The 12,637-nt window shown below is 44.7% G+C and overlaps 1 protein-coding gene across 3 annotated transcripts in view; it reads right to left on the bottom strand.

The window, feature by feature from the left end:
• The window catches only part of CCDC85A (coiled-coil domain containing 85A), an 81,440-nt gene that overhangs the window by 8,470 nt on the left and 60,333 nt on the right, over window positions 1-12,637 (bottom strand). The window contains exons 3-4 of one of the 3 annotated variants that reach the window (XM_040612147.1): window positions 11,272-11,348; window positions 617-736 (exon numbers count right to left, since the gene is read on the bottom strand). The exons of 1 other annotated variant lie outside the window; for it this stretch is intronic. In XM_040612147.1, coding sequence (XP_040468081.1) covers window positions 617-736; window positions 11,272-11,348 — 197 coding nt within the window. The remainder of the gene's footprint in view (window positions 1-616; window positions 737-11,271; window positions 11,349-12,637) is intronic. One more of the 3 variants, XM_040612148.1, reaches the window with a different exon arrangement.

Below are 12,637 nucleotides of genomic sequence, written 5' to 3'. Positions count from 1 at the left end.
TTTCATTAATTGCAAGGGTTTCGCTGATGACATAGGTAAGAACTTGCAAACTTGCCCCTCTGATTGCTGGTGTCAATTGCTGTTTACCAATGCAACGCAGGTCTTTACAATCCAACCCTGACTTCAGAGTAAACCACATCTGCTCTCAGTTTCAACAGTGACCTTGGGATCATGATGCATGAGTCTTCAGCCCAAAGTTCTGCTATTTTTATTACAAATATACCATGTGCATTGGTTTTATCTTTGCATGCAAGTATTTCTCTCTGCATGGGTTACAGGAATCCATTATATTCCACTGAAGAACAAATACGCAACCTAGATAAAGTAGAAAGACTTCCTTGTTCAGAAAAACACCACTTTTCAGCTTCAAAAGAAAAACTGTGCAGATGTAAGTAATTTGGAGAGCAGCTACAGCTGGCATCACCCCCATCATAAGGGCTGATCCCTGCCCCAAGAAACACACAGTCCACAGATGCAATGAGTGACAAACAGAAAAACAATCCCGCTCATGACAGTAACATCCCAGTGGTGTCCACAGGGATGTTGCCAGGACAATACGACATGTGTTGAGTAACAGACACGATGTTTTGCATGGACTGTACCGGAGGAGCGTTACCTTCAGAGCATTTACCACTGAGTCAGACTGCTGAGAGGCTGAGCCATGTCCACTGACGCTAGCTGGCTCGTTTGCAGAGCAGTAACTCCCCTCCGCCCCTCCTGGCATCCTAATGGGATCCTTTGCAAAAAATTAAAAACTATTTAATAAAGAAAAGGGTTGGTAACTAATTAAAACAGATGTCAGTTATTTATTGGTCTTTTTAAAAAGGCTGAGAAGCACTGAAGGCATGTTTTACTCCAAAGCCCCCCTCCTTCTGTGCCACAGTTAACCACGATCCACGTGAGGCAGCTCAAGTGCTACTGCTGAGTGTCACCCAAACACTCTGGCCCTCGAGGGTATCTATCTGGAAAATCAGGACATAAGAATAAAATTTCTTATGTATGTACATTGCCTCAAAAAAGTGCTGCGAGTTTCAGAGAGATGATTTCAACCCCAGAGGAAGGTTTTGAGAATGTATAATTTTATCCCAACAATTCTGCAGGTTGTTCCTTCAACAAAACTCACATTTTAAAATGTCGCTGCAAGGTTTGCAACACCCGCTCAGCCTCAGCTGACCAGGGAAGGAGCCGGGAGCTCCAGGCTGCCAGCTCACTCCTCCTCTGCCTCCAGCTGCTCTGGTGCAAGGCCATGTCCTCCTGCTTGCCTGCGAGATGTCAATGTGTACCCAACAGTGACAATCTCAGGGGTTTTTTCCTCCCAGCGAACACCTGGAAGGGTTCTTCAGGACACTGCTAAACAAATGCAATCTACCTAAACTCTTAGAGCTCAGTCACCTCAAACATTGCAAGGATGTAAAGCATCTCCTGGAGCGACTGCAGTGCCGAGGTAACCTGAGCAAGCAGCCTGCTTCTGAGGAGTGCTAAAAATACCCCTGCTGCATTCATGGACAGCAGTGTGATAGCTGCAGCGACACAGACGGCCCAAGAAGACCCGAGGTGCCTTCAACCTGACCTGCTCTCTACTGTCTTTCTTCATGCCCAATTTGGTTTTTTTTAAGAAAGAAAGAGAAATATAAAGAAAACATTTCAAAGATTGAAAGATGACAAGTTCCTTTCTTAAAGAGTAAGAAACACTGTAGGAAAGATTAAGAAATAAGGTGGCAGTAATTCCTGCTGGAATGTGTGGGAAATGCATTTCTGAAGGAAAAATAATGACAGTGGAAAGAGCCTCTGATCACAATCAGTGCCCTGAGGTGCACTAATTTGCCCCACTGAGCAAGCACATAGCATGTTGCAGTCTTTTGGGGAATGTCTATAATCTAAACAATAGGAAAGATGAAGGTGGGTAAGGGAGAGAAAGGGCACAGAGATGACACGAGGTGAACTTCACAGATCCAGTCTGCCTGGAAACATTTAATTGAAAAGTACCACAGTCCAAAGCAAGTTTACGTGCTCTGCATGACTCCGTCAGGATGTGCCCAGGCCTTTGTAACCAACGCTGCATGGCTCACAGCGGTGGCAAAGGGGCACATCGCAGAAAGAACCCTTGCAACTACTGAACGTGTTAGACTGGATCCCAGCAATCATCTGCAGGACTGAGCCTCACATATTTCAAAAAAAAACCCTGAAAAACCATTAACAAAAATGAGAATGCAGCACTAAGCTTATGGAAAAGGTACCGTGAATCTGAATGTGAAACTCCATTTGGCACACGAACTCATCTCCCAGTGCCACCCTGCTGCCGAGCAATGGATGCAGTGTAAAAGCGGGCACCGATGGGTCTCATAACTAGGCTGACAACACCGGCACACGCTTAGGGCAGCGTGCAGTGTGTCATCCTACGATTCTCCGCAGCAATGGCTATTATCAATTTGCTGTGCTGCATGGAGGGAGGCTGAGGACTTATTTTTCTTTGGGAAGGATTTATAGATCTGTTAGTGACTGGGCAAACTTTATGCTACACTTTGGGAAAGGAAAAGAAAGAGGAAGGAAAAGGGGTAATAAAGCAGATTCGAGCAATTCTGGTTTAGAATGAATTCCCTCAGTCAGCTTTGGGGTTTTTTGTAAGTCAAAGTAATCTGCTTCTTTACTGGCTCCACAGCCAGCAAAGATTTTGAATGGTTAAAATATAAATATTGCTATTAAAAAGCTGGGAAAATTAGTGCAGATTGTACAAGTAAAGCCTCCTGAATATGAGACAATCTGAAAGTCCTGCAAATTGTACTACCGTCAGAGTTCAGGCCTTCCTCCAGGCAGCTGTCCACAGCTGCTTCTGTGCCATACCCAGCACATTTCTGTCCCCCTTCATGAGAATGAGAAGCTTGTTGTGAACACACTGCTTTAAACTGACAGCTTTCTCAACACATGGTGGTAGGAGATTGAAAATTAGTATTTCCCCTGTGGACATCCCTCTCCCTCCTCCCTCTGTCCTTGATAAGAGACATAAGCTTTTATTAAAAAATAAGGCAGTTTTTTTGCAGCGCTGAAGTCCCATACTCCACCTCAGGGACCTCTCACGTCAGGTGAGGACACTCCAGGGAGGCAGTACAGGTTCTGCCTCCTTTGGAGGAAGCTTATTCCAGCAGATGATGGGGATGGGACCAGCCTGAACACGGGTCTCCTGTTCGTCAGCAAGTCCTGTGAGCCTGAAGACACTTCAGCGCTACTGACTGTGTTACAAGTTTCCAAGGCTGTGAAGCAAAACAAGAGGAAAAGGCACTTTGCCAAAGTGGCAGTGTCTAAACAAGGTGCCTTAGGGGACTAGGAAAGTGTGCTTTTCAGCCCCATCATCACAGCTGCTGCTTGCCAGGGGGGAGCATGGCAATGTTTCACCTTCCACCAAAGCCTGACCTGAGTTTTCTTGCACCGAGTCCCTTCTCTGCCACTGCCCAACCCAGATTACAACTGGATCCTGAGCAGGACCTTGAGAAGGGGAGGAGAAATCCTGCTCCCTTCCTCCTCTTCTCTAACTCCACACACAGCACTTGCATTCAGCCACTCAAAGCAGGCATCCCATGTGTCCACATGTTTTGGACAGCTCTTTTCCTTTATTATTCAGTAACAAAGCTGTGGAAGTGGAACGCAAATCAGACAGAAGTGATGAAGTTGTAGCTCCATAGCGCTGAAAATCTGTATTAACTATAAACATATTGAGGAATTTTGAGTAAACGGTGCTGCACAACATCAACATCTGAGAAATAATTTACTCTTTTACTCATTCTCCCTTACCAACCTTCCCTCCTGCCCCTGCCCAGGCCTTGTGCCTAAGCTACAGCACAGTTTGCATGTTGGCTCCTCTGAGTCTAACTCTGTGTGGATTATACCTCTGTAGGTATGCATTGTCAGAAACAGGTAAAACCCACCTAATAACCCATGCACATTTTGCCACAAAGATAAGAGAGTGCAATCACTAAATGTGCAGAGCCATTTTCTGTTGGAAGTAAATCTACAAAATATCTAATGCTAACACACGACTAGTGAATAGAAAGCACAGGCAATCTGTCTGAACCCCCTAATATCACATGACAAAAGAATAAGATGAATGGAAATTTAGCATCTCCCTCACACTGCAAAATGTTAAGGATGCTTGGGCCATTCTCCCACAGCACCAGACACAAACCCTGCACCTGTACCCTGGTCACGGCCAGAGCAAAGACCCCTGTGTAGAACAGGGTATTCTTTGATGAAGAGAACTGATCATGAGCCTTTCTACTTGAGCCAGTAGAAAACATCATTTTTTCAATCTATACTGTTGATAAGGACAGTCATAAATGAAAACCACTCTAGCGCAAAGCACACTGCATAGCTCAAGTCAGTGGCAGTTTATCTGCCAGCCACTCCAGAGGAAGCATGCCCCGTGCTGCCTGGCTTGTAACCTCCCACAGCACGCAGGGGGAGCTCAGCAGGAAAAACCGTAGACCATCTATGGCCTAAGGATTCTTGCAGTCACCTCAGCAAAGCTTCTGAGAGAACACGGTTTGCCTGTCCACTGCTCACCACTCTTCACTTACCGTCGGAGACCTACCTCAGCAAATGCTTAAGACCTCATTCTCCAGTAGCCTTTTATCCCAGAGGCAATTAGTATACTGGGAAGTATATCCTTCCTGCTGGGCAACTGCCACACCAGTTCAATCGCTACCTGATTTTCAAAGCTTTTTTCTGATTTTCCCCAGCCCTCAATTTCCTTGTTAGCTCAAAGAAAACACAGGCTGTGATTGTCAGCTTTTTTCAAACAGGCAGGAGAAAGAAAAAACAGAAAGCAATAAACTATGGTATGTTGCTTTGCTGGATTAATAATGCACTAAACAAAACAGCAACAATTTTTTTAGAGAACATTCCTGTCAATTAAAATACACAATTTTAAAATGCTGCAGTTACTCACTGTAATTCCTGTTCTCAAAGACCTCAGCAGAAACCTCTACTTCCACATATTGCTGCCAAAATCCACATATCCTCATAGCATATGTGAAGCACACTCAGATTTCTGAGTGGTCAAAACCATTGCTGGCTACACACCTTCAGAAAAAAACATTTTCAGCAGGCCCTTCATAAACCTCTTTTTCTAATGAATGTCCAAGAGAAAAAGGTCCTGGGCTGTAGCACCTCCAAATCATGGGGGCTACGCATATAAAGACCACCAGTATTTAAAATGTGAAAAACTCAGTGGACTCTACTAGAAAATACTGAGTACAAAGTAACTCCAGACTTTTAGAAATTACTCTGGAATAAATAAATATATAAATAGATAGATAGATAGACAAATAAATAAATAAATAGATAGATAGATAAATAAATAAATGAATAAATAAATTCTGCCCTTCTCTCTGAACTGTAACTCTTTTTGTACACCAGTTTTTTGTTGAATTTACATCTTGTTAACATCAAGCCCATAAGCCCTTGCCTTTCAGGCTGCCCATCCAACCAAGGTGGAAGTGCTATGCTTAGGTCACGCTGAGACAAAGACTCTGGTCAGAACCTCAGCTATCATAAACTGAAGTCGCTCCATTAATGACCTATAAATTTAAACTAGGATGAGAGCACATGGAAGAACCAGGCAAGTGGATGCTGTTGATTTACCTTCAGCAAATATTTGATAACATGATTTGGTAACATGGGTTTGTTCAATGGGGTTTAATCACATTTTTGTTGAAGGATTCCCTGTTCTTCTACACACTAGGGAAGGGAGGAGACAAACAGTATTGAACTGTGAGTCACACAGATTTGACAAAAAAAAGTATTAATCAAACAGTTCCCTTCTTTTAGTTAGATTTATAACTAAAACCACGTCATGCAGAGGGAAAATAAAAAACACAGATCTCAGCAAAAAGGTTTCTGAAAGATTTGGAAATGGGTTGAAATAAAACGTGATAATCTAAGGGGAGGGGAAAGAAAGAGGGAAATGGAAAAGCGTTGAAAGTGCTTAAAAATAACTAGTGTGTGCCTAAGGGTCATGCCTGCCATTTCACACTTCAACACACCAGGACTGCAAGAGGCTAGCAAGGATGCAAAAACCCCCAAAAAGTGCCTGAAGCAACAGTGGAAGTAAAAGATACAACAAAAAGAGATGGGAAAGGACCAAAAGACTTGTAAAGGAAAGAATGAGGAAACGGGGGCAGAAAAGCCCATGTGAGAGGGGGCAGAAGGGCTCCAGATCAGCCCTGCACCACACCTGCCTCTGGCTTAGGTGCTGCACGCTGTGGAAGCCAGGAGCTCAGCTCCCATCATCCAGCCTCCAGCCCCACAGACTCGTGCGGTTTGTTTGCTCAGAAAGCAGCATCCTGGCAATACTTCCTTTCCCCTTCATTAAAAGGTAAAACTAAATCACAAGGATAAAGAATTAGAAGGGGGAAACGTCTGACAATTTGTGTCAGCCTCTTGCTCCCTCCTCCCATAAAACAAATAAGAACTGAAGCAATTTAAATTGGGTGGCTTGCCAAATATATCTTTTGCAAACGCATTCACTGTCATTATATGACAGATGTCCGCATTTCTATAGCATTTCAGCTGAGCTTATCAGCCCTGAAATACTACCCCTATGAAAATTCAGGGATATCTTCAGTTAATTGACATGGGGATGTCAGATCCTGATCTCACTTCCCCGAGCAAAAGGCATGGATAGAAGTTATGCACCACATCAAGCCTGGGAGGACAATCCAGTTCTCAGCTGTCCGAAGTTACTCACCGACATAAAAGACCTCCACAACCCAGGAAGCTGTAACTGGGGTCTGAATCTATCGTTTGGTCCCTACATGTTTTCTTAATTATTGCTGAGTATCTTCAGTACAACATGCACAGAAACGATGTACTGGTGTATTGGGTTTGCATGACAAGGTTTTAGTCGTGGGGGGCTACAGGGGTGGCTTCTGTGAGAAGGTGCCAGAAGCTTCCCCCATGTCTGATGGGGCCAGTGCTGGCCTGCTCCCAGCCCGACCTGCTGCTGGCAGAGGCCAAGCCTGTCAGCGATGGTGGCAGCCCTCTGGGATAGCACAGTTCAGGGGGGATGGGGGGAGACCTGCACAAGTGCAGCGGGAGACAGGAGTGAGACGATGTGAGAGCAGCAGCCCTGCAGCCCCCCAGGCCAGTGCAGAAGGAGGCAGGAGGGGCTCCCGGTGCTGGAGCAGAGATACTCCAGCAGCCCCCGGCGAGGCAGGCTGTGCCCCCAGCCCACGGAGCTCACAGGGGAGCAGCTCACCCCGCAGCCCGGGCAGGGCCCCCCCCAGGGGCAGGGGGTGCCCGCAGGGGGCTGTGACCCGCGGGCAGCGGCGCTGGGGCAGCTCCGGGCAGGGCCCGTGGCTCCGTGGGAGAGGAGCCCGGGCGGGGGCAGGGCTGCCGGCAGGGCTGGGGACCCCCGGCGACCCATGCTGCAGCAGTTCGTGAAGAACTGCAGCCCGTGGGAGGGCCCAGCGGTGGAGCAGGTAGTGGAGGTGTCTCCCATGGGAGGGACCCCATGCTGGCGCAGGGCAGAGCTCGAGGAGCGCTCCCACTGAGGAGGAGGGAGCAGCAGAGATGTGTGCTGAGCTGACCCTGACCGCAGCCCCCATTCCAGGTCCCCTGCGCCTCTGGAGGGGAGGAGGGAGAGAAAATCTGGAGTGAAGCTGAGCCTAGGAAGAAAGGAGGGGTGGGAGGAAGGTGTTTTTAAGATTTTGCTTTTTTATCTCATTACCCTACCCTTATTTGATTCTTAATACATTAATTTCCCCACATTGAGCCTGTTTTGCCTGTGACTGTAATTGGTGAGTGATCTCTCCCTGTCTTTATCTCAACCCAGGAGCCTATTTTTTTTCTCCCCTGTCCAGCTGAGAAGGGGAGCAATGGAGTGGCTCTGGTGGGTACCTGGCATCCAGCCAGGGTCAACCCACCACGTCTGGCTGGAGCACTGGTCATACTATTATGTTATTTTGGGGTTTTTTACGTTAGTGGCAAAACTCAATCTGCAGTGATGGTGAGTTTCACATACATTTTGAGGTGGCAGGAGGCATTGCCAAAGCCCACATGCTGTAGAGAATTTTCCTGCCCCAGACCCAAGGGGGAACTACTCTGGCCTGAAATCCATCCAGCAAAACTGCAATGTTCTTACTCAAATCCTTTGGCCTCTATGCACTGCTGTCACACACCCTAATCTACACAAGCGTTTGAGAAGAACTAGTACAAGCTGCACGCCCCTTGTCTCAGGCACAGCCGGCACAAGTTTGGCATTCTCCACAGAAGACTCAGCTGCATACCATAAATCTTGGAAAGTATCTGCTTTCTTGCACAAAAATCCTATTTGCGGCCAGAAATTGAAAGGGTCTACATCATATCTTGTTGCATGTTAATTGAGAGAAGGAAAACAACAACAACAAAGAACAGCTAATTACAGCTCTCACCAACACAGCAAACCTATAACCCACCTATGGCTTCTCATAACTCTTAAACCCACTCTACTATGCTATAAGCTGCCACCAGAACAACTGCAGCACAGGAAGAGACATTAACAGGCTTAAGTGAATATGCGCATTTTTATACCTTTTCTATTACCTGATCAAACTAAAATATTGACTCAGTGGTAGTACTGCATTTCCCCTGACAAAGCCGCCCTTTGGTAGAGAAGAGTGGACTAAAACTCAGATTCCATTTGAACACTGATGGCAGCACTTAAAACCATTTTCTCTGGAAATGTTCTTGCCACTAAATATTAATAAAACCTTTGCATTAGAGGTCTGTGGGGTTCTGAAAAGAAAACTAATATGTATGGAGAGAGACAAGCAAAGCAAAAGAGATTGGAAAAGAACCACACCTAAGTGATAGATGAAAGGAGCGATTTATCTGAAGAGGGTGTCAACAAATGTGCCAGTGCATTTTCATGAGTGACACATAAGCAGGAAAGGGTAAAAAGAAAGCATGTTGAAAGCAAAGAGGAAAAAGAAGAAAAGTATGGCAGGAGGAGAGGAAAAAATCCTCAGAAAGCAAGGCAAGGGCTCTTCAGTAAAGACCTAGCAGGGGCGTCACACTCACGAGTGCAAGTCATGACCTCTCTCAAACTAAACGCAGTCCTGCAACTCCCAAACCCTCCCAGTGCTCCAGTACACCATCAAAGATGCGATATGCAAAAAGGAAAGGGCACTCTCTTACTGAAGCACTGGTGAGATTTTAAGGCACAACACTGTAACTGGGTAAGAGCCATGCCAAAAACCTTCATCAGTTGTGGAGCTCCTAATATATTTTCAGCTGATCTGTCAAAAGCACTTGGTTTGGCTTAACGCCCAACAAACTCCCACTCCTCCCATTCAATGGAATCGAAGCAATGCCAGGAACTTGTGCATTTTCATCCTGCATCCTTGTCTTTGCCATGGGGCCTAATCACCGCTGACAGTGTGTTCAGGGTGTTACAGGAACAACAAACACTCAAAATGAACTTGTGCAAATGCAATGCCAAGGTAACTGAATGCAAAGTCACAATAAGCTTGGTCTCCACATTCCCTTCCTCTCCCCAGAGCAATGACTTTCATCAGGAGGAAAGGTGAGTAAGATATGGCAGGAAACATGAACCCTCCTCACTCATTATTTCTTACAATAAAGTATCCAGAGACATTACGAGGTTTTTCAGTACTCTACTACGGATCCTTGTGCCAACAAAACCAAACACAAGACAAACTGACCTGCGTACTTAAAACAAAATGCAGTTTGCAGGCTTGCTCACCTAGTTCTTCCCCTTCAAAACCCCACAATCAGCATATTTTGTTTCAACTATGTTTGCAACATCTGTGGGCTTAGGTGCTATTTTCACAAGTACTATTTTCTGGGTTTGGCAACCCATCGAAGGTATTTTCAATAAACTTACTGCCCACAATGTGGGTGTTCCAGTCTTTGCCCAGAGCTGGTAATACATTTAATGTGTCTCCACCTGAATGCTTCAAACCCCAGACAAATAAAAACATATGGTCACTTCTAAAGATTCTGCCCACAAAGAATGTCCTGCACAATATATCCCCCAGTGTTGATCCAGACCCAAGACAAAGACAAACCACAACAGTATTTTTCAAGCAGTTTTGTAACATTTGCCCTGAATGCCATTCCTGACAATAAAATAATATTCTTTATCACTGAAGATCAACCTCTTCTCTTTCTTGTTGAAGACTGTATCCATGTTAAAGGACAGACATTTAACCATTCTTGCTGTCTTTTTTCAGATCAAAAAAATTGGGGTACAGAAGTTACATAAATTGCTCAAAGATACCTTGCAAGTCAAGAGCTAAACAAGAGCTATATAGGCCCTTCCAATTGTCATATTATAGGTGTTAAAAAACCCACCACACTTTACTTAAAATCTGCCTTAAGGAAATTGTTAACCTGGGGCTGAGATCTTCTAGCTAACCTCAGGTCATACAAATGAATAAATCTGAGCCAGTGGATTTTACTTCTTACTACATTTCACTATTATCTTGGATTTTATATTCAAATAACAGTGCTAAGTGCAATGAAAAGCACTTTTCTTCTTCAGGCCAATGTCTTCATTTAAACTAGTGTCTGATTTAAACAAAATGCAACTTCTTTTTTCTTCCAGTGGGCAAATTCATTTGGAGACTTGATGAATTTTTTAAGGATTACTTATCAACACATAATAGAAACATGCACTGGTATGTATGTGTATATATAAAAAATTACATTCTTAATGAACTTCAAAACTTTCCATTCTTAAAAATATACTGGGAAAACCTTTAACTTCATATTTGCTTATTCAATTTAATTTTTCTTGCATTTGCATATCCATTATATTCCTCAAATATTAAAAATAACATAATTCATGTATTATTACTTTAAAAATTCGCATTTTCATAGCAAAATATTTTGGTTAACTCTAAGAAGTACTTGATATTTTAATAATAAGCTCTTGGAATAAAAACAGAACGTAAAGGGTCAGTTCACTGTGATTTTCAAGCCTTTAATTAATTAATTAATTATAAGTAGCAGCTTATAGTGATTTTTTCTTTAGAAAAGTGCCAACACCTGCAAATGAGAAATATTAATGAAAGTGTTGTCATAGCCTTAAATACCCCACTCAATCACTAGCAAGATGAACAAACAGGTGTGAGTGCCTTTGCTTATCCAAATGATCGGCCTGAGTGTTCAAATGCAGTAACATCAAATGACAATACTGATTTTATCTCAAGCATGAAGACTCGAACGTTGCTGTCTAGCTGCCGGCTACTGTTCCCACCAACAGAAGTCACCCACCTGGGGCAGCATGCGATTTTCCTCCTCCAGCTGTCTTACTCTTGCCTCCAGCTGCCTAACATAGGACAAGGTTGATTCTAAAAATCAAAAAGAAAAAAACTCATATTATCCACAGAGATCTGCTTGTGTTTACTAGTGTCAGAGCCTGTGCCACATTCTGACTTGTACTCACAGCAGATTGCCTCTCTCACATGTCCATTAAACATTCAGCTCTGCTCCTCTCAAGGGCAGCACAAGTAATTCCTTGTTGACTGTGATTCTAAACTGCTGAGCTTTAAGATGGTCCCTTCTCAGACACAAGGTGTCTTACAGAAAGGAACACAGACTTGAGTTCTTCCAAGCCATCGCCCAAGCTCTGTGAGTGTGTACTGTATTTTGGAAATACTCCACAAGATCAATACGTTACCCCACCAAGTCAGCACTGGAAAGTCCAGAAAGAGAAATCACAGTCAAAGTGGCCCCTCCGCAGCCCCGCAGAGATCTGGTGGCACACACACAGCCTCCCCCTACCAGCCCTGATCTTGCCTGCAGGGAATGCAGCAGCTTACTGGCAGGGAGGCTCAAGCCTCAGCTTCTGCTAGGAACGTGCTGTCATGACCAGAGCCTCTGCTAGAAACCAGATGTGTGTCCCCAGGGCCCTGAGAGGGTTTGGAGCCTGGCTGATCCAGCACGACAGCCTGGGGCACAGTGCTGCTCACTGGGCATGCTCCTCACCCCACACGCGCCATGGCAGTACTGTACCGGGACATGCTCTCACAGCGCTGCTTTGCTATGCGGGCTTGGTGGAAAAGCAAATTCCTGCCCACCCAATTCACAAGTAACCTCACTGACCTTCACAGGATAATTTGGTTGATTATGGAGAATATGAGTCACTCCCAGTCTGCTCTGTTCCCAAGAACTTTCTGTAAGAACAGCAGATCCATGATCCATCCCTAAAAGCATCCAAGAGCTTTATCATCACACATTTCTTGGGCCGCAGAGAATTTCTGATGTTAAAGTCCTGTATCTAAGAGAAATACTTGCCTGAAAAGTAGCACTCGACTGTAAGAGAAAAGATACCTTCCCAGTGCTTCTCAGAAACACTGCTGTGCCTCTTGTGCCTCTTGGATGCAGACGGAGTCCACCATGTACTCTCTCATGACTCAATGATCCACTCAACTTTCTCCAAGATGTCAATACTACCACACAACCAGTAAAATTATCTCTCTCATGGTTAATAGTACAGAATCCACAGGCATTGGGGCAGTACTGTCAGTTGGTATAACCCTGCAAAACTGCATTGACAACTGAGCTGTTCACCGGTTTAAACTGACAGGTGAATTTATGCACCAGTTTCCTTCGATACCTAATCTCCAGGCCAGCCTGC

The sequence above is a fragment of the Falco naumanni genome, chromosome 12, assembly GCF_017639655.2.
Source record: "Falco naumanni isolate bFalNau1 chromosome 12, bFalNau1.pat, whole genome shotgun sequence".
Taxonomy (NCBI): Eukaryota; Metazoa; Chordata; class Aves; order Falconiformes; family Falconidae; genus Falco; species Falco naumanni.
This window is presented reverse-complemented; position numbering and strand designations above follow the sequence as displayed.